We start from the raw sequence: 23685 nt of genomic DNA on the forward strand, positions 1-23685 counted from the left end.
ACAGCAATATCATTTCAATGTCAAACTTTCATCGTACTCGTTTATCTCCTACATAATAATCTCATTCATACCTTGCATTCAGAACTCTCCAGAACTTGAGCCCAGCGTATTTCCCTACTCTGTCACTCACATACATTTGCATAGTAACCATGTTTAGCCAGTTGGTGCACTTGTTTTCGTAAAGTCAGAACTATATTTAATTTCCTATTCGGGCACATAACAGCCTATTTACTTTCTGTGATCCAGTGTACTCGAGCTTCAATTTCATGTCATTTAGTATCTACCTCAAAAGTTTGTTATAAGCTTTGTTGATTACAGGAATATTCACAGTGGTAGAAGTACTTGTTGTTTTTGTTACTGAAATTCCCACTTTTTACAGTAAACTATCTTCGAGATTTTTTTAAACTATCTTCAAACTATTTTATATACTTGATGATATTTAACCTAACAACCCTGTCATAGGTGATGTCACACCCACTTTACAAATGAAGAAACTGAATTGCAGAGAGGTTAGTAGTTTACTAAATTGTATACAGTCAATAGTTGAGTCAGGATTTTAAATATGGTTCGTCTTTTATTTTTGATATGTATGTAAGGTGTGGAATGTGATATATACACACTCACACAAACACACTGGGAAGTGATCACCACAATCACAATAGTTCACACACTTTCACCTCACATAGTTAGCGTTTTGTGTGTGTGTGTGTGTGTGTGTGTGTGACTAGAACACTTAAGATCCGTTCTGTCAGAAAATTTCAAATATACATACAGTATTGATAACTATCATCATCATCATGTTATACTCTAGACCCCCGTAACTTATTCATCTTATGACTGAGAGTGTGTACCCCAGAATGTCTTAAAGGACTGAAGTAGGGCAGAAATAACTCCATAATAATATGCAGTACTTTGCTAATTCATTCATGTTTTGTGGGGTAAGTTTTATTGTTTGTCAGATACTTTGAGAGTATTATGAGTTCAAAAAAGCTCCTCATTACTGAACTACTCCAGTTCCTAAATGAAGAATGAAAGCCTTGGGTGACTGATCTTTAGAGTTCCAGGCACTCATATTTTCTGGCCCAAGTAGGAAAGTCAATTACACGGTATGATAAATTGTTTGTCATTAGTTCAATAATTCTGCATATATTTCCTTGCACATAGTAGATAACTGGGAATTTTTTAAATAATTTGTGTTATATAATTGTTGCTGGTCTGGAAATTGTTGCACATATTACCAGGATTGGAATACAAATAAAATTTGTATTATGCAAATAGTAATAACAATATGGCAGTTAATTCCGATCAGTTCCTGAAAAGTAGCTTTGCAATTTATTATGTGATTACTTTTTTTTTTTAAGGAGTCAATAAAGTTGACCTCTTTTACACTAGCTGCAGAGAGAGGCAAGTAGGCCTCCAGAATCATCCTGACCAATCAAATTGAGCTACCCAGGGAAAAAAATGTTGCACAGATAAACCACACAAAAATAAATAACATGAAACAGAACTGAGAATGTTTTTAGGATCTTAACTGAGTTCAACAGGAAACCAAAAGGGCTTTGTTTTTAGCATGGTGCAATTAACCATATCCAATCTTGCTTTTTATCAGCAAGACTTATATGAATTAAGTAAAGACATGTCTAATTCATTAAATTCAGGCTTTATGTTCAAACTCCAGCACAGAGGAATTAAACATATAGTTTGACATTGATTATTCACATATTTTCTTAGATTTTCTACTTTATTTGAGTAACATATGCCTAAGTGGTTTTAAGTATATCGATTTAATCTAAATATTTAATTAAAAGCTATAAATCTTTGACACTTATATGTTTCTAAAAGTACTTTTTCTGATTTTGGAAGACCTGTTAAATGGCAATTTGTTTTCCTCATATTTTAAGTGCCCAGCGTTTAACTGTGACTTATTAGGCATGCTTCAAACCACATCCAAATAGACAATTCTAACATTTCCAAAAATAAAATTTAATTTAATTTAATTTTTTAATAAAAAAATTTTAAAATGAAATTCCATACTATACTTATTTCTTCTAATTATAGGAATATTGTTTTTAAAAAAATTGTAAAAAAAAAAATCTCCAGGACTTTCAAACTTAATTAAAAGTAAGAAGCAATGAAAATGATAAAAGCTCTTTGAGCAGCTAAATTGGACTGAGGAATTTTTAGAGACTGAATTGTGTTCATAAAAAATTTGTGTTTAGAGCCACGAAATTCATATGTTGAAGCTTTAACCTTTCAATCCAGTAGTATTTGGAGATCAGGTCTTTAAGAGAGAATTAGGATTGGATGAGGTCATGAGAATAAGGTCCAGTTACTGGGATTAGTTTACTTATAAGAAGAAACACAAGTGAGCTTCCTTTTTCTCTCTGTTTACCAAGTGAGTATGCACAGAGAAGCTGGGCATTGAAGAAGTCAGGACAAAGCGCCCTCACCAGAACCTGACTGTGCTGGAGCCCTGAGCTCAGATTTCTGGCCTCCAGAACTATGAGAAAGTACATTTCTGTTGTTTAAGCCACACAGTATGTGGTATTATGTTATGGCAGCCAGGGCTGACTAAAACATTTACTAAGTTGTAAAATATTAAGTTTATTATTAGTTCAGTAGAAAAAAATAAATACTATTATTACAGATGCCTACAAAGAGCTCCTGTGCCGCAGCTGTGTTCTTTGAAGGTGGCTTGACAGGGTGGCTCTAGTCTCATGTGATGCTCTGTAGAGCCAGAGAAGTGCATCTTATTAGCACACTAAGCTCTTGATTGGACCTGACTGTGGATTCTGTCACTTACTGTATAACTTTGGTCAAGTTCCATTGTCAATGAAAGTCATAGTTTCTCAGCCTGTAGAATGGTAATAATAATTTTTAAAACCTAATTAATATGGCAGGGAGTAGATAAACGCATTAAGTACCTAGGAGTCTACTTGGCACATATGACTATTAATTGATATTTCATCCTCATCCTGTCACTTGTATAACATATAAAATCTATTTTTTCATTTAATTCTTCAAGTGTTGGGGCATAATAATAGTCCTGTGTACGACAAAAGACTCCAAAAGTCTGAGCATATGTAAAAATAAGTTAGGCTTGCCATCAAATAAAGCTCAATAAGATTTATCTGACACACTTGTAAATGCTACTCATAATTGTAGGTGCATTGCAAGAAATTTACTCATCAATGGTAAGTAATTAATAAATGATTGCAATAATAAACATTTTTATAGTCAAGCTGTGTTTGATTCAATTGGAGGAAAGCATTTAGAGAAAGGACAGAGGGATGCTTCTAGAGTTTGAGGCACTAGGGCAGCAGCCCAGCCTATGTGAAATATTGAGGGCAGGGATGGCGGGCAGGAAAAAGGCAAGAGAGAGCACCTTGAAAGACTGGAGGCTTCATGGAAGAGCAATAGTGTCAGAAAGAGATGTGTGATAATTTACCCAAGATCAGCTTCTCTCAGCTTCTGTTTTGCAAAGCTGTGATCTAAGTCCTTTTAGGTGACCTGTGCCTTCAGGATGTAAATACCAACTCTGCCTTTTAAGGGCTGCCTGACTGAGCAAGTTCCATAGCCTCTGAGAGCTTTACTGGTAAAGAAGGAGTAATAAAGTTTAGGTCAAGATGTTTCAATAAGAAGTTCAGTGATATTTATAGTTCATTATAGATGCTCAATAAATAGTATTTCCTTTATGTTTTTACATCCGTCTATCAGACTTATCTGGCTCTCTGGCTTTTCTGACCACCAAGAGAGTGGCCCTCTTTTCAGTAAAGTGCAAAGAGGAATAGCATAGGTACAACAATGTTTCAGGTTTTTCATATTTGAAAAAACACAGGAGACAAGAAAACAGATGATATTCCTACCTCTGGAAATTTTCAAACTCAGACATTCCTTCAGACTAAGAGTTATGCCAAGCCTTTTGCTTATTGTAGAGGGAGTTGGAATAGACAATATTTTTATTCCTTGTTTATTTCAGAAGTGCTATACAAACACTCACATGTTTCAAAGTAGCTTCCTTTCTTCTGTATTTTTCAGTTTGTCTTAGAATCATCTCTTAATCCAAACCAAATGGAGAGGAGTTAGAGTACTAAAATACCCCACAGCACTTATCTATTGCTGCATTTAAAAACTACCCCAAAACGCAGCAACTTAAAACCACAATTTACTATCTCACATGGTTCTGAAGATTCTAGCGCTGAAGGTTAGAAATCGAGGAGCGGCTTAGCCAAGTGGTTCTGGCTAGGAGGGTTATTTCAGGGATACCCATGTTGGCTAGGGCTGTACTTATATGAAGGGGTTGGAACATTCACTTTCAAGCTAACTCACATGGCTGTAGAGGGGGCAGGTGTAGGGGAAGGTAGGGGAGAGAGAAACAAAGAGAAATAAGATGGAAGTCATGGATATATCATATGACCTCACTTTAGAAGTCAAATACCATCACTTCTACCATGATTTGCTATGGCAAACTGATAAAACCCTCATACAATGTGAGTGTGAGATCAGGAGGAGAGGATCACTGTTGTCACCTCTGAGGCTGGCTCCCACATATCTCTTTAGCTTCTCAGCTAAAGAAACCAACTGTACTCATGGTCTGATAGAGCTGCAGTTTGAGAAGACCCATTCCATCTTATTCATCCACTAAGCACTGGAGAAATCTCTGCCTCTACTAATCACAGGTTTAATGATGATTTCTGATTTTTATTTCTAGATATGGACTGTAATATTTTAAATATTTATATGTTTAGGATCAGAAATCTGTTCAAATTTACTATCAGTCTCTTAAACTACAAGTAAATATTAAGAGCATCAGAAGTTTTCAGGGCAATTACGATACGTGTTACAATCAAGTTATATGAGAAAGGTCAAGTATACACAGATGTAGCGGCACTGAATTTACGTGGGAATTTGGAGAAGGCTTCGCAGAGGTGATGACTTTGAATTTTGTTTTAAAATATTAACAAGATTTGGCCAGGCGCGGTGGCTCAAGCCTGTAATCCCAGCACTTTGGGAGGCCGAGGCGGGTGGATCACGAGGTCAACAGATCGAGACCATCTTGGTCAACATGGTGAAACCCCGTCTCTACTAAAACTACAAAAAATTAGCTGGGCATGGTGGTGTGTGCCTGTAATCCCAGCTACTCGGGAGGCTGAGGCAGGAGAATTGCCTGAACCCAGGAGGCGGAGATTGCAGTGAGCCGAGATCGCGCCATTGCACTCCAGCCTGGGTAACAAGAGCAAAACTCCGTCTCAAAAAAAAAAAAAAAAAAAAAAAAAAAAAAAAAATATATATATATATATATATATATATATATATATATAAACAAGATTTGCACAACTGACAAAGGCAAGCTGGAGGACATATATTAGGAAAAAATGTTGAGTTTCAACAAGTTTTAGAAGACAGCATGTAAAGATAAACTTTGCAAAGCTCCAACACTAACAGAAACTATAATTCATTGAAACATACATAGTTGATAAAAGTATAAGCAAGGCAAAATATACAAAAATACATTTAACAAAAATTTAAGCAATGCAATGAGACATTCAGAACTCGGGATAGTGATGACCTCTGGAAGGAATGGAGGAACCAAAGTTATGGGAACACAGAAACATCAGAGAGAGATTTATTAATGTTGGTGATATCCAAAAATTTTAGTAGGATTATAAATGTTAGAATTACTCAGAACAATTTGTATGTATAAAATATTACACGATCATTTTTTAACATTCAGGATATGTCAGCAGAGAGAACAGTATGTGAAAATGCATGGAGGGATGAAGGAGCTTGGAATAAAATATAGACATAATTATGACAAAGACATGACAAATAATGCATTATCCTTCATAATATACAGTTTAGTATTCTAATATTGTATTGGAATATACAAAGGAAAGGAGATTAGAGATACAGTTGAAAGCAACAAACTCAAACTCAAAATCTTGCAAAAGAAGCAAGTACTATTTCTGTATTAAGAAACAAGAGACTGATTTATTCTTTGTTGCCTGCTTGGTGATAAAATCAAGGCATATAACAATTAAGGATTTTGAATAATGTGAATTAATGATAAGTTACAGCAGTAGTTATTATTTTCATCATTAGGAAGGAGGTCCAGTGCATTTTAATTGTCTGAAGCTCATCGTGTGCCAACAACTTTTGTTCCTAGTGGAATTCAAATCACAGGGCAGTATTTTATTGAACAACTTACCCTTTTAAACTATTGTGAAGCTGCAAGTAAGGTTTAATTACATTATTGCCAATCATCTGAAGAATGGTAATTACTTGGCACCCTTGGCCAATGTTTCTGATTTAAAATGCTGTAGAGTACTCAACAGGTCACAAGTTCATATCCTGGTCCTATTAATTTTCTTTTAAAGCCTTACTTTATTCCTTAGACAAGGAATAACTCCACCCTTCAAAATGATGCTTAGGAAAAATATGAATGATCTGAAGAGAACAGGTACATGAAACAGAATGGCTTTGACTGTTATGACCTGTTTGCTATTAGGTCTGTGTTGTTTTTGTCTTTTTGTATTCCTCTTTCTACCCAAAAAAAGGAAAAAAATATATCTGAGACCAAGAGACTTTTTTCTTGTGAGAGGTTTGAAGTGTCTTTATAATTCAGCAAGTCTCCTAGCCAAAATTTTAGTTTTGACTGAAAGCAATGTTTATCTGCATCAAAGTAAGACTGACTTCCTATGTGTCTAGGAACAGAGCAGGATGTGTGTTTTCTAGTGAAGGTGATATGCAAGGAGGAGGGAATGAAAGTTGGAATTTTTTTTCCTTTTGAAGATTAAATTAAGATATAATCCGTGTAAGTCCATATTGGGACTTTCTGATCAAGAAGTTGCATCAGTTTTGCTAAAAGAAGGCCAGGAGTGTCTGAAGCTAATTTCTGAGTGAGCACTGTCTTCTGACTTGCGTTCAGGTGTAACTAGCTGTTCATGGTGAACTTCAATGCCAATTCCTGAGTTTTCTGCTCTTCATTCGACTGCCTGAGCTTCTTTGGTTCCTGTGTATGCTTGATAGATCTTTGTTTTGCCATTTGGTCTGCTGTTGGTGAAAATGTGTCCTTTCACTTAGCCCAATGATACCATGCTCCAGCCAAAGTTGACCCATGCTCCAAAGCTATTCTTTGGGTATGGGCATGCTCCAAAGCTATTCGTCTTCCACTTAACATGTCATTTAGCATAGCAATAAGCCTCTTGGTTATCAGATTGGTATCTTAACTAAGGTGTTCATTTTGTATTGGGGTTGTTTCATAACTATAAATGACTATAGCTTCTTTTCTTTCCAATCGTCTCCTCACCTGCGAGTGCCTCAAGACAGAATCCTTAGTAGTCTTCTCCCTAAATTACATACTTGCAAACATTGTCATAGTTATGCAACTCTTTATGAATAACTTCTTCCTTCCTTCTGTTTTTTTCTTCCGTCTATGACTATGGTGTTCTCTAAACAACCCTCAATAACCATGCTCTATTAGTAATTTTACTCAGGTAGACCCCTTCAGTAACTCCTTTTTGATATGCTAATATCATATGAAGAGTTAGCCTCATGATTTCACCTATTCCTCTGTGACTGACTACGTTAGTTATTCACCTGGCTTTGGGTTCAAAAAATAGTCTTCTGAAGGCAATTATCACAGTACCAAAAAAAGTGGTCGGAAAGGGGTTTTCATAAAAATAATTCTTGTTGAAATTATTAAATATTTGCATTTATGGCAGGTATTCATGTGAAATATTACCCTTCATGTTCAATCACATTAAACTTTTCACTTAGAAACATAACCCTTAGAAATGTAACAGCCCCAACTAATTGATACATCACATTGTCCAACTAAATTTTCAGCATTAAAAAATATAGATGTAGGACCACCTCTGTTTCTCATATTGAGTATGTTGTGATGATCCAGGATTGAACAAAATGTAGAAGTCATCATCAGGGGTTGATTGCATAAAATCACATCAAATATCTCTGCAGATTTTTTTACTCAGTAGATTTCACTTTGCAAGTTTACCACAGGTCGAAATTTTCAGTGATGAGCAGCAGCTCTAAGATAAATATATTTTGTTCAGATTAGGTATGAAAAGATTAGAATTGGTATTTATAAAGCTAGAACTAGAATTCTAGAAAGTATGACTGTTAGCCTATAGATTTTATTTTGCAATATTGTATTCCTATATTCTAGGCTAGCAAGAAATTAAAGCTTTAGTCTAGAAGTCAGAATACCTTGAGTCACAATCTCAGCCCTTTGCTGTTCCTGACAAGACTTGTCATCTTCGTGTCTTACTTTACTCATCTGTATAAAAGTAAGGAGGATGTCTGCCCTATATTTTTTACTAAGTTGTTAAAATTATATTAAATGTGAGGCATAAAACTAAGATATTTTACATTATGTGTTTCATAATTAGCAGAGTATTTTGACAGCAGTAGAATCAGTTTCTGATACTGCTGCCCTTCAACTTTTATTATTTGTTTTTCCCTTTTGGATTCTAAATATCTGTGACTTCTTCATCATCACCTCCTCACTGACCCCTTTTTGAGCGAAGGATATTGTATTTTTGCCAGTAGGAAAGCCAATGATGAAACCATACTAATAGTTGAAGGAAAGAGTTCCTCCTATTTTTTTTGGGTGAAATGTTGATAACACCAAATTGTCCTTTTCAATTCTGTACTTGGATATTAGTTACAATAACTTATTTTCTTCTTGTTCACACAGGAAATGACTTATTTCTTGTAGCAGTTCATGAACTGGGGCATGCTCTGGGATTGGAGCATTCCAATGATCCCACTGCCATCATGGCTCCATTTTACCAGTACATGGAAACAGACAACTTCAAACTACCTAATGATGATTTGCAGGGCATCCAAAAGATATATGGTAGGTTACTACTGTTCCCATTTGCGTAATCCTGTAGTGAAGTTCAGAATTTCTGCTGTGTTTTCTTCTTTGAGATAGATGCTCTAAGAATAAGATAGATAACTAAATAAAAAGTATATAGCTGGCCTACTGGCAAAATTATTCTATCAATTGAATTTCATTGACAAAGGTCCCAGTTATCTTAATGTATAGATTATGGGAACAATGTTAAGCACTGATGAAATTTTCTTACTGAGTTTGATTGAAACCTGCAGTTACTGCAAAGTTCTGATAAACTTTAGTTTTTTAAATTCAGGTAAAAATATATAATAAATGAATGTAACCAATGAAAACAGGAAAAAAATATAAGACTTTCATATATAAAATGCTGAGACTTTTCTACAAACTGACAGATTGACTCATAGTTTGAGAGATACGATGTTAGGTATTTCCTAGGCCAAATACTTTTGAAGGTCCACAAAATACCCTTATGTGATGGTATGAGAAATTGGTCCCAAAGTCATGTAATGATTTATTGACCTAGAGTAAGAGTTAACAAAGAAGGGAGTTAAATTACAAACAGGGGAGTTACAAACAAGGGAGTTAAATTACAAACAAGGGAGTTAAAACAAGTAGTGGTTTATTAATAGAGTGCAAAACAAATTTCTAGTATAATGTCATTTTTATTTATTTCAATGAATGCAAATTAAGAGAAAAAGGGAAAGAGTATCATGCATATTTATTAAAATCCTAACTTCCTCATACAACCATTGACCTTTATAAAGGCATTTATTTCACACAAAGTTGCTAATAGCTTGACATTTATAATTTACATATAGCAAATATGCTTTACTAAATTAATGAAGTGAAGCTTTTATTTTTACAATACAAAGACAAATGTGTGCCATCTGTATGTTAATATCCAGTATCCAGAAGATGTCTTTTGCATTTTTAAGCAGCATAGTTTAAGTTCACTAATTTGTTTTACATACATTAGTTTTTTCAATTTTAATAACTCAGTGGTAAGTATTCTCTCAGGGTTAAAATCAATTTGTAAAAAAAAAGATCAGTTTTTGTGCTGTTCTTTAGTTTGCTGGGATACCAAGAAGAGAGATATGTCTGACTCAGTGCTAAATATCACTTATGTTGAATTGAACTATCCTATGTCTAAGTGTGTATCATCAGAAATTCTTCTTAAGTGCTTTACTGAAAGAAGTCTCTTTCTCACGACCTGATGAAGTAGTAGTCTAGACTGAAGGTCTGCAAAAAAATATTCTTCCCATACCTAAATATTAAATGCAAACAGCTTTATATTTCTTTTTTAAAACATGAATCTCTTGAAAATGATGCTTAACATCTGTAACAAATTACATATGTAAACTTTGGCTTTATTTAGAAGCCTCTTTTGAGAAATACTTTTTCACATTAATATTTTACTGGTGGTATTTTAATCAATAGGTATTTTAGATTCACTTCTTAAATGAAATACTCTTCCAGCAATTTATCAAAACATTTCATTAGAAGAAAACAGTGAAAATCAATAAAAGGGTATCAAACAGCTTGGACACATAGGATAGAATAAACTTTGCTTAGTTAACATTTCTCTTTTGGAAATATTTGCAGAGAATCATTATCTAGCAAAATCTAGGATTAACTTTGTTGGAGCTTACATACATGGCTCCAGTATTCTTTTCCATTTATTTATTATTTATATACCACCTATTTCTGAAAAAGATCTGAAAGCAGCTTTTCCAAAAATAGCCGTGGTGAAGCTATAAAAAATATTAGTAAAAATTGACAAAGAAAACCTAGCTACCTGGATCCAGAATCTAGCATGATAAGGACTGTTTCAGATAGATTTAGCAATGCTTTTTTGGGTAAGATATTTTGTTTTTTCAGAAAATATACTATCTTAAAGACCTCTTAGTTCACTTAGTCTGTGCCCTCTGCTGATAAGTGATTGTTCTCTGTAGCATATTTTCCAGCTCTATTCCAGTTTTAAGTGAGCCAAGCACTGTCCTCATATTTTCAAAAGGTCCACCTGACAAGATTCCTCCACCTACAAGACCTCTACCGACAGTGCCCCCACACCGCTCTATTCCTCCGGCTGACCCAAGGAAAAATGACAGGCCAAAACCTCCTCGGCCTCCCACCGGCAGACCCTCCTATCCTGGAGCCAAACCCAACATCTGTGATGGGAACTTTAACACTCTAGCTATTCTTCGCCGTGAGATGTTTGTGTTCAAGGTAGGAGACTGATTTTTTTTTTTAACAGTAGAGCAAGTGTTTAGTGTTGCTTTAGAAAACAAGTTTTCATTCATTCTAACACTACCTTCCCAGCCCTTTCACAGTTAGAAAGTTCAAAAAAAGCATTAAAAAAAAAATAAGTGCACAAATGGGCTTAAATGTCTAGCAGAAGATTGCTGTAACATTCTATTTTGGGAATGCATTTATGTCAGCAGAAGCTAAAATGCCTAAAATGTGAGGGTAAAAAAAAATTGCAGCATGTTATGAAGAGATAAAATAGCATAATTCGAATCATGAATAGGAACTAATAGGGATGATTTGCTTGGGAGCTTAGCCACTTCCAGGCATACCGCAGCTATTGTATCTGTGGCTTACATATCTTTATGAGATCCCTGTAATTTCATTTGATCATTAAAGCATTGTTTTACAGGAGGAACATTGATCATTTGGTTTGGGGGTCTACTGGTAGCCATTTGAGTTAAGTCTTCTCTATGAGATTATCATTTTAACTTTACATATACATGTTATTGTTTTCATGTTGTTAGGCAGTTATGTCTAACATATTTTTTTTAAAGGTTACAAGCTGAAACTAATTTTACATTTGCAAAAAGGCTGTTAATATCAGGTTCTTAGAAAATAACACTAATAAATAGTATATCAAAAGTAAATTATGTAATATTGGAAGGTGAATATAGCATAATACTGAAAAATAATTTTCTCTCCTAGTATTTGTAAACCAGTCTTAAAGATTAATGAAGAAAATAAGTTTGGATGTTGGCATTAGAATATTAAAAGAGCCACATTTTGTCAATATTATTTATCTTAAAATAAGATAATGTGCTCTCATTTTTGGTGGACATAAATCAATAAAAATAATCAAATGCTGTTCTACTGACATAGAATTTCCTGTCTAGCAGAAGCTATCATTTAAAAATATAGATTTCATATAATTTTTACTAGATAAAATACTCTATTTTCTTTATTGGAAAGTAAGATCTGGATTTGATACAACATGCATAAAAGCATCATGCTTTCCAGGAAAAAATCAATATGTTCTTAAAGCACATGAATAGATTTTTGAGTTCTGCAAATGCCCTGTAATAATTAGATATCACCATTCCATTTCAAGTAGTTTAATAAATTTAGATTCAAAGAGTAAAGAAAAAGCTTACTTTTGTTACTCACTGTGTTACTCATCTTGTTACTCATTGTGGCTAGGCCCACAGCAACTAGTTGGAATGAACACAGAGCAATCTTTTGTTTATTCTGCAAGACACTAGATGAAAGCCGAAGGGTTTTGTTTTTATTATATTGGCAGAATTTCAACATTGCAGGCTTTATACCTTGATATCATAATAATAATACCAAAGCATCAACCTTCTCTGAGAATGTGATGTGAAATTCACTCTTAGTGCATTATTTCTTCATGATTCCTGTCTATCTAAATAGGTTGCTGATTTCAGAGGAGACTGGTGTCTTCATGTCTAGTGATTGCTTTCACCAGCCTCTTTGCTCTACACATTGTAGAAGTTTTAGTAAGTGCTGTTGACAAACAAAAGATGGTCCTGAAATCAGGAACTGATAAAAAGTGCATGGATGAGACTCTCAAGTAGAATGCAATAGCTGCTATTTTCAATATCAAAACAGGTATGCAAAAAATGTAAGTAAGGCCTGCAAAACAGGTATGCAAAAAAATATAAGTAATCCCTAAACTCTGAGATTATCTTGGATTTCTTTAGCAAAATTCCTGACAGGACAGCGTTTCTAAAATTTGTCTGAATTTAATTTTTTCAGTAATTCTAAGAATTATTGCTTTCTTTCTAAGAATAATTTCTCTGGGAGATAACATGTTCTAATATTCTTTTTGTTCTTCATAATATCCATTTGCCTAATGAAAATTTTGGCACAAAATTTCATAATTTTTATTTTTTTATCTCATGTTTGATAGAATGTGTCTGTGTGCCCAGCATAATTTCCTATGCATCAAGAATATGTGAACAGAAACTAGCATTCCTGTCTTTGCAGAACTCATATTTCAGGAATGAATACAAACTTGAACATTAATACTTTTAATACACAGGAGTAAAAGTCATGACACTGAAACAAAGAGAAAGTATTGAAGTCTAATCAAACAAGAAATTATACTGAAATTGTAGTTGTAATGAATTTTGAGACAAATTATCTCGGCACATTAAAGAAGTGAGTAGTATAGCAAGAAGTTTGCATATGGAGGAGAAAAGACAGACATGTTACTTTCTTGCATAAAGTGATAAGTGTTATAATTCAGACATATACAGCATTGCATAGATGTAAAGAAAGTATGATTGAGGGGTATATGTTGCTCTTAGTTAATAGTTGCCATACATTTGGTACCCATTATGTATCTCTGACCTTAAAAAACACTGAAAGATTGATAGCATTCTCTTTTGCAAATTTAAAAAACTGAAAATCAGAAAAGTTTTGTTGAAACACTTCTAAAAAGTAGTCAGTAGCTGAACCCTGGTCTGCTTGACTCCAAAATCCATGTTTTCCCCCTAGGCTTTGTGCTTTGTCACCTGAAATAACTGAGAAAAGTTTCAAAAGAAAAGTAGACTTTCAACTATATTTTGAAGTGATAAGTATTCAAGAAATATTTACTCCACTCATACGTTATGCTAGATATTATTTTAGGCACTGGATATGTAGCAGTGAACACAACAGGCCACACTTGGGTTTCTTGCAAATTACATTCTATTCTTCAAGGTGGACATGTGGATGAAACGCTTCCCACAGATGTTCCACTTGTGAGTGTCACGTAAGGATGTGAGAACCCTTACATATGACAGAGCCTGGAATTCTGTTTTTCAGTGTTAATGACTACTGACTGGTCTAATTTCTCCTCTATGCTTACGTAGTCAAGACTGCCTTTATTTCTAAATTAATGCCATTGCCCCATATCTGATCTATCTGCCATTTCAATATTTCTTCAATATGCACATCATTCTTTTTCATATTTTGCTCCTTATTGACTGTCTCTTCAAATATTTTTAGTATCGCTCATTGTTTGGTCTCACTCTTACTAATATTACTTCATTTTCCACTTTTGTTTATTACAGACTCTACACAATTTAGAAGCATCTTAATCTCTCAACCCTTACCCATCAACACTTATTTTCCCCTAAATTTTAATGTCTGGGGATAGCCTCTCAAGCCTCTGCTCATCCAAATGTTTCCTCTGCAGCATGTTCTCAATGTCCCATCTTCTCTGACTGATTCTCTCTAGTGATTTTTATATTTATTCTCCATATTCAATTAGTATATTATTAATTTCTGTCTTCTAGAATTATTTCCTATTGAAATGTGTTCCTCAACAAGATTTTTACTTCCCCAGAGCAGAGATTGGTTCATGTGACCTTCATAGTGTTCAGTGCTAATGAATAGGGATGTCAGTATAAGAAGTGCATAATCAAACTATGACCAATATTATTTTTATATGATGATAATCAGCCCAAAAGAAATCCCTGAAGCATTTTATTTTGGTAAGTTCTTATTCTTTGCCCAAAGATTTCAATAAGCATTATTTATGTAAATTCTTTATACATGATTTTTAAGTCAAAAATAAGAAAATCTAGATATAAGTAAAAGGTAGTAGCATCAGATAATTTTGTTTTCTTGTAAGAAAGAAGCCTTTCTTTATAATAGCATTTTCAGAATAATGCTTTTTGGTAGTGAGCTTCTTCTCAGAGGATTTTATTTACATTACACTTTCCAGGTATCCATTTATTTAAAGTGAGTTCACTTAGATATGAGTTTCTGTAGGAGATGGGATATGTCTATACATACACACACACACACAGACACATACACACACACCCTTCTTTCCTTGTGCATGAAAATTTTAAACCATGCAGCTTTATAATCTTTAGAGAATGTAAATTACCTAATCAAGGGAAATGGGAATCAAAACAAAATGCCAAAGAAGAGAAAACAAAGGCTGGGTATGGTGGCTCATGCCTGTAATCCTAGCACTTTGGGAGGGCAAGGCGGGAGGATCATGAGGCCAAGAGTTCAAGACTAGCCTAGCCAACATGGTGAAACCCAGTCTCTACTAAAAATACAAAAATTAGCTGGGCATGGTGGCATATGCCTGTGATCCCAGCTACTTGGGAGGCTGAGGAAGGAGAATTGCTTGAAATGGGATGGGGGAGGCGGAGGTTGCAGTGAGCTGAGATCGCAACACTGCACTCCAGCCTGGGCAACAGAGCTAGACTCGGTCTAAAAAAAGAAAAGGAAGAGAGAAACAAAATAATAGTAACAAAAGAAGCTTTGTCCTTACCCTAGAAAAGATGGTTTTAAGACTACTCCCTAAAGAGTGTAAGCTGTTGTAACTAAACTGACAACAGCAATCTGATTGTTCAAATGAATACTCTCAAAGCACCTTTGGAGTACAATATAAGAACATTGAATATTTTAGTTATTTTGTGGTGTGAAAAAAAAAAAACAGAAGGCAAGAATTAGCCAAAGATGTACAGAATATATTTCAGTACACAGTATTTCACTATGTATGAATGAATGCATATAGTGGTAACTGTATTCTTTTGAAGCTGAGAATAGGAAAAATTGTATCCAGCACCAGAAGTTCCTTTAGTGTCAAAAAAAAAAAGAAAAGAAAAGGATGGTTATCTTTGGTTACCGACTAATTCTTTAAGAGGAATAAGCAAAGGCGAATGCTTTACATTAGCACTAGAAAGATTAATTTGAAGAGACAAAGCTATCGTGGAACAGTGTTCAAAAAAGTATAGTGAACGTCTTTCCAGTTAATCTAGAAGAGCAAGTCTCATGACTCTGAGTAAGAAAGGATTTCATCATTTACCAAAAAAAGTCAACCCAAAGCAGATAGTATTTGCTTTTTTTAATTTGTCTAATTCTTGTGTTTGTTTATGTATCATATACTGTTTATTCTTAGATATGACCATCCTCATTTATGACCACCTTCTTTATTCTACTGAAGAGTCATAGTCAAGTAAATACAGGGTATGGCTCAATTTCATTTGCCAAGGTGGTTTTGTTTCATAAAAAAGATGTATTATAAAAAAGAGGAGAGAAAGACATACCCACATACAGACAGTGAGAAAGCGAGAGAGAACAGAGTTGCTTAGCGAAAGAAGTAGTTTAGAGGTATACAATTTTGCCCTGATTTATATTTCCATAATATTCATTGGTGACTAAACCCTTCACAATTAGTCAACATTGAACCCCTTGACTCTTCTGTTCAGTGGAGTATCTCTTGTTATTTAATATCAATTTAAATTTTGTATTCTTTGCTAAATGTCTACCCATGGACCAAGAGTTACTCTTTTCATTGAATTTTTGTTTGTTTGTTTTTGTTTTTTTTCTTTGTTGTATATTTTTCTCTGATTAGATTCTAGCATTCTTGGAATCTGGAACTCTGTCTTTCTCATATCACTTGTATTAGTGCATCACATCTTGCTCACACAGAATATTCAAATATGCATGACATGGAATTTATGGAATTAAAAGAAGTTGAAAATATCTTTTTCCCTTAAAGTGTTTATATCCTATTAGTGAGTGGACAGTATGTAATTATCAGCCAGAAATTATTTCTTTAAGTTGAAACCTACAACACAGAAAGAGTAAAGGCCTTTTTACACATGAGAGAAGGCTGAGTTGAGCCATGGGCCTTATATTCACTTAGTAGAGAGCAGTAGAAACAACCACAGGGTCCATGCAGCAACTGCCTAGTGTGATCAGTGGTAAGGAGAAAACCTGAGCAGTGTGATCAGTGTTAAGGAGAAAACCCAAAATGTGAAAATCACCAGGGTGATTGTATTTGGTCAGCTTTGAAAAGTCCAAGATACAGACCTATGAGCCTAGAGAAGTGCTATAGGGAACAATTGAGAGTTGCCCATTCAAGTTAATACTTGACCTTTCCTCTCAAACGCCAAATTCAACGTACTTAACTAAGCAACTGACCCTCCTTCACAAACCTTCTGCTTTTGTATTCCCTGTTTGAAATAATGAGGGCTTCATTTTTCCATTTATTTAGTAACAAATCTTGATGTCATTCTTGACTGCTCTCTCTCTCTCTCATCTCCCAATGCAACTCATCAGCAAATCCTGTTGACTCCATCTCCAAACACTTCAAGAAGCAGGCCACTTTTCTTCCTGCTGCCACTGCCGTCCCAGTCCAAGTTACCATCACATAACATCTTAATTATTGTCATAGCCTCCAGATTGGTTTTTCTGCTTTCTTCTTGTCACCGCCTTTCAGTCTATTGTCAATACTGCATAGTGAATGACACTGTAAAACAATGCATCATATCATACCACGGCACTGCTAAAAATGCTTTAATACCTGACTTGAACAAAAGCCAAAGTTATTTCAGTTGCTCACGGGGCTGCATGATCAGCCCATTTCCCCCTACCTCTCTGATCTCACCTCCTTTATCTTATTTTGCTCATTTTCACTCAGTCAACTCCAGCCACACTTCTCTTCCCAGGTGTTTCTGGAACATTTCAAACACTCGTGGCTCTAAAGGCCTTTCTCTGTTAGTACCAAATATTCACTTATTTTCCAGATTTCTACTGTCATATGTAAAGCAGCAGAGGCTTTCATCAGTCTCTATTTCCATCTAGACTGCTGCTTCACAGGTCTTCATTGGTCTAGATATATGAAAAGGAACAGCAATATGTGTAGAATTTTGAAAAAGTTAACTGTGGATTATATATATTTTAGCATTATGTAAATCCATCCCCATATTGTGGGATGGATTTTTCTCCTACCCTTAGAAAAATTCTCTCCCAACTCTCAATTAAGTGGTACAATTTATTCCTGTTGCATAGTTGTGTGTCTCTCTCTACATTTGGATAAGATCATCCTTAAACTCTTTGCCGTTAAAGACAGACTTCAAGTCAGATCCCATTTGCTTTGTGTTCCACGCAAAGACTGTAACTTCTTATTTAATGCTAAATTGCAGTGTCCTGAACATAGTAGACAAATATTTGCTAAGTACATCTGATCTTACTTTCCTCATTTGTATAATGGCTAATAAATTCCATCACAGATGTATTGTAAGCTCAGAAAACGGTAGCTTTTATGTAGCAAAGCAGACTTAGCATTTTTGACTATTCATATTAACTAATTCAAATTCTGATGCTATTTCAAATTATTTTTTAAATAACATTTAGCTGAATAAAAATTGTAGTATATGTCCATAATTCTCATGATATAAAGGAGATGAATGAAACTGTTTGTTAGTATTCGTATCATGTCACTTTACTCAGTGAAATGATTAAAAACTATTTTGTTGGCAGAGAGTCTGAAAAGTGTTTTACAAACAAAACAACCCTCACAGAAATCACACAGCACAGAGTAATCAAAAATGACATTGAGTCACAGCTTAATTCCATACTGCCAGGAAGTGTCCTGATAATATTAATAGCATATTGTAATTGGGTCTAGATTCACATAACACCAAAGCGAGCAATCACCAAGACATTGTAAGCAGAGAATTAAATGCAGTTTTTCTGTAGTACAAAATCATAGCCTTTTAAATATTTTAGTACACATTTTAGGGAGCAACTGGAATTATATGTAATACTGAATTTTAATGTCAATATTAATTGATTTTCAAAACACTTATATTTATTATTACACTTTAAAATTTCTCCTTGAAACCATTAAATGTTTTAATTGACATTTCCTGGCTTCTTAGCTATTAGGGCAAGTATTAGTCAGTAGGAATGGACTCAGTCACCTGAGTTTCCAAATTCCCTCTCAGTCACTTTGTTTTTTGGGTGAGTTTAAATATTTTGAGCATATATTGGGATACCTGTTTTGGACTCAGTAAAATTACTTTTTAATTGTATAAAGCAGAATATTTAATATATGCTTTATGGTACATATTTTGGAATTTAGAATATATTTGATTATATATATTTTCTTTTGGTATAAATTTAGAATATAGGCAGGACAATTCTCTATAATCATGCATAAATGTTTTCTGAAATTATATTAACTGTTCAACATCAAGAATGTGTTAGCAGAAAAAAAAGAGGGAGTGGATATTGGTTAGACAGCGTTCTACAACACTTTCTAAAGCTTATTTCTTTAGAAAGACATTTGCTTTTATGTGTTAATTGTGTGACCAGTCAACTTATGGAATTCTTCGTTACTTTTAATATTTTTTTCACCTGGCATTCAGGAATGTTTTTTAGTTTAAAGCTGTATACTTCATCTAGAATTTGCTTTGGTATAAGGTGTAAATGAGGATTTTAATTTTTGTCCAAATTATTAACCTACCTTTATCCTATTTTTATTAAATTGATAAAAGTTTCATATTTCATATATATTAGAATAATAATATAGACAACACCTATTAAGTACCTAAGATGATTTTTCCACATGCTTTGAATGAATTATTATGTGTCTATATGACATCATATGAGAAAGAGAGACATAAAAGTTAATTAGTTTCCATATACCAAGCTAGGGACAGCTTACCTCTGAATTTCTTGTTTTTATTCTTAATAGTTTTTCATTTTACTCAACAAGTTCAGTTATATTTTTTGTTAAATGCAGATGAATTCAATCCTAATTAATACCAAAATATAGAAAAAGAAACAATCTCAACACAATTGCAACAAAAAAATAAAACATCTAGGGCTACACTTATAAAGAAATGTGCAGAACTTCCATGAATAAAAGTTAAAATTTATTGTAGCACCAAAATACAATTTTGATAAATAGAAAGATGTATCCTATTCTTGATGAGAATATTTGTGGCTGCCTCAGTGCCACTGCCCTAAAGCACTTACAGTCCAGTGTGGCAAATAGACATTCATCAGCTAATCAGAAGAAGACAAGCAAAATTCTACCTATATTAAATGCCAAGAAAAGAAGGCAGGAGGTGCAACAAGAGCATATAGTTTCATTTTCATTTGTAAAACATGGTCATTAATATTGGGAGATGCTTTCCTGAGAAAGAGGTACTTTAAATAACAATGAGCTGTCCTTGTTTTTTTCTTTTTTCTCTTTTTGTGTTGTTGTTGCTTTTTTTGTTTGTTTGTTTTTTCATAAGAGAACATATCACAAGGTAAAAAATCTGGACTAAAAATCAGGAGACATGACTTCTTTTAGTGCCAGGCTATTTTTATCTAGATAAGAATTTCAGTTATTGAACTATAAATTGCTCATCAAGTAAGGCAAATAATAATAGTTATGCTACCCATCTCACAATGCGGCAAGATATTGAAAGCATTTTGAATGTTTCCAAATAGCTGAACTGATGTTAGACTTTGTCATCACTGGTATACATTTTAGGATGAATTTTTTGAAATATATGATGCTTTTATGTCACTTTTATGGTTTTAAATTATATTAAGTCAAAAAATATTATATTGGAGATTTCAGCTGTCTTAAAAATGAAAAGGTTCTAGACTGTAAAGCTGAAAAATAATTATCAGAAGTTATATGAAACCTGAAAAATAAGACAAATATTAAGCAAGGCTGAGAAATAATATTTTAGTAAAAATTTTAAAATAGCTCCCATTTTTCTCAATGTCTTTGGCTTTTATTTAAATAATTCTGTTTTTCATAATATAAAAAAGTTTCTTATATTCTTTTAGAACATGTACATAAAATTTGAATCTATACATTCAGTTTTCTAAAAATAATTCCTTAGATGTAGATCACTTATTTCAACTTATCACTTATTTCTAAGGAGAAAAATGGTTTTATTGTAATATAGGAAAATTTATTTTGCTATAATAATGGCATTTTAGGTAAATAACTCATTATAAAGAGTCTACATATATATCATTCATAAAATGGGAACAAAATGATCATCAGATAAAAATTTTTGCCAAGTTTAGCTGTAATTTTGTTTACATATAGACTTTTATACTTCTTTTGACTTTATATACTTATACAATTAATTTTCATAATATTATACTTGGATTTTCTTTGACAGGTATGAGGTTAGAGCTGGGCATTGATAATAAACAATGAAGTTGCTTTCTACTTTGCTTTTCTCTCTCTCTTTTTTTTTTTTTCTTTGAGACGGAATTTCGCTCTTGTTACCCAGGCTGGAGTGCAATGGCACGATCTCAGCTCACCGCAACCTCCGCCTCCTGGGTTCAGGCAATTCTCCTGCCTCAGCCTCCTGAGTAGCTGGGATTACAGGCACGTGCCACCATGCCCAGCTAATATTTTGTATTTTTAGTAGAGACGGGGTTTCACTGTGTTGACCAGGATGGTCTCGATCTCTTGACCTCGTGATTCACCTGCCTCAGCCTCCCAAAGTTGCTTTTCTCTTCTTAAAAGTCAATGAATGTTATGCATTTCCAACTGAGTATTTGGTTTCATTTATTCTTTTAATCTATACTTACAATATTTACTCTTGAAATAAATGTTTGCTATGTTATAAAGAATTAGCCTTGCCCTAAAAGAAGCCAAGCTTTGGCCCTCAGATATATGGAGTTAACCTGTGGCATACTTGATACAATCTCATTGTTTGGGGCAGGGGTTGGTGACACTAGATCATAGGGTAGGAACTGGCCACACCAGAAATACCAACCATGTGATTTAAAGTGATTCACGTGGTATAAGTAGACCTAGACACTGAGTCCACCATGTGGGCAACCAGTTAGTCAATCCTGCCTACATAATGAATACCGAATAAAAACTCGGGACACTGAAACTCAGGTAAGCACCCATGGTTGACAGTAGCCCATGGATGTCCTCAAACACTGATACTAGAATAGTAATGCATCCTGAGGACAATGGAAGCGTCTCAGACTTGGTCCAATGTGGGTCTTACTTTTGCTGATATTTTATCTGTACCCTTTCCCTGTAATAAAACATACTCATGAGTATAATAGTTTTCATTGAGTTCTTTGAGTCATTCCAGGAATTATCAAGTCTGAATTTCGGGAATCTCTCACACTTGCAGTTGGTATCAGAGTGAGGGTGTCCTTGTGTGGACTCTTCCCTGTGACACTGTAGTTGGACCCTAACTCCTCACCACTGGTGTCAAAAGTCTTGGGCAGGACTTGGCACTCTGGAGGAGTGTGCCATTAAGTTCTAGTTTAGCTAACTCTAGGTAATTACATTGTCCAAATTTCTAAAATTTCTTAAACTCATTGACAGTTGCACATTCTTTAGTTAAAATTTTAAATAAAATTAAATATAACTTTTAAGGCCTCCTTGAATTGTAATTATTTTGTAATTTTTTGTAATTATTTAACAAACTGAATTATGGCCTTTGTCATAATTGATTTTCACCTGCAGGTTGGAAGGCTGAGTTGTGGACTTGGACTATGTCGCAAGTCCCAGTCTTTTGATGTTTCCATTCTTTTTTGTTTGTTTGTTTGAGACAGGCATTTTTCTCTGGCTGTCAGGTTGGAGTGCAGTGGTGTGATCATGGCTTACTGCAACCTCCGCCTCCCAGGCTCAAGTGATCCTCCCACCTGAGCCTCCCTAGTAGCCAGGACTACAGGTAAACACCATGACACTCAGCTAATTTTTGTATTTTTTGTAGAGACAGGGCCTTGCCATGTTGTCTAAGCTAATCTCAAACTCTTGTGCACAAGCCATCTGCACACCCCAGCATCTCAAAGTTAGTGCTTTGGGATTAGAGGCATGAGCCACTGCACCTAGCCTCTATTCTTAATAGAATGTTTGAGCAGCATGAATCTGTACAAAAAAAGATCCTCAGCAAATTATATACTGAGTATCAATACAGTTTATATCCTGATTCAACTTAAAAAATTATTTTTTCTTACAGATAACTTAAATTTAAACTGAAATCATAAACATTTTCCCTAATTAAGTATGTGAAAACTCTTATCAAAGTTATAAGGACTAACTTTCCAATAGAGATCAACCAAAGGTTAACACTGAATGTTTTAAAATCTGCCATGTGAAGGAACCCATTTGGTGCATGTACAGAGGTGCATGTACAGAACTACAACCTACAGTGAAAAAGCAGATTTTGCCCTAGGAATGTTTTTTTCTCAATAAAATTGTTACTACAGGCCAGGTACAATGGCTCATGCCTATGATCCCAGCACTTTGGGCGACCAAGGTGGGTGGATCGCCTGGAGGTCGGGAGTTCAAGACCAGCCCGACCAACATGGAGAAACCTCATCTACACTAAAAGTACAAAAATTAGCTGGGTGTGGTATCACATGGCTGTAATTTCAGCTACTCGACTGAGGCAGGAGAATTGCTTGAACTTGGGAGGCAAAGTTTGCAGTGAGCCGAGATTGTGCCATTGCACTCCAGCCTGGGCAACAAGAGGAAAATTCTGTCTCAAAAAACAAAAAGAAGAAGAAGAAAGAAATTGTCACTACAGAGGCCATATCCTTGAATGTTAGAGATTAAAGGAAATCTCTCTACAGGATATAATAAATATTATCACTTACAGTGTTTTAAATACTAGAATGCATAATGTTAGAGTGATTTTTTATGTTTCCAATCATGGATGAGTACATGTCTAGGACCTTAAAAAAATTTAAAATACACCCTCCTATGGCTATATATTTAGACAATATTTACCAGAAGAGGGTGTGACTTT

At 34.4% G+C, this 23685-nt stretch overlaps 1 protein-coding gene across 3 annotated transcripts in view; it reads left to right on the plus strand.

Annotated features, from left to right (window-relative positions):
- Positions 1-23685, plus strand: part of MMP16 (matrix metallopeptidase 16) — a 279034-nt gene that overhangs the window by 193596 nt on the left and 61753 nt on the right. For all 3 annotated transcript variants that reach the window (XM_002759052.6, XM_054246553.2, XM_035276883.3), the window contains 2 exons: positions 8720-8881; positions 10896-11107. In XM_002759052.6, coding sequence (XP_002759098.1) covers positions 8720-8881; positions 10896-11107 — 374 coding nt within the window. The remainder of the gene's footprint in view (positions 1-8719; positions 8882-10895; positions 11108-23685) is intronic.

Source organism: Callithrix jacchus, chromosome 16, assembly GCF_049354715.1.
Source record: "Callithrix jacchus isolate 240 chromosome 16, calJac240_pri, whole genome shotgun sequence".
Lineage (NCBI taxonomy): Eukaryota > Metazoa > Chordata > Mammalia > Primates > Cebidae > Callithrix > Callithrix jacchus.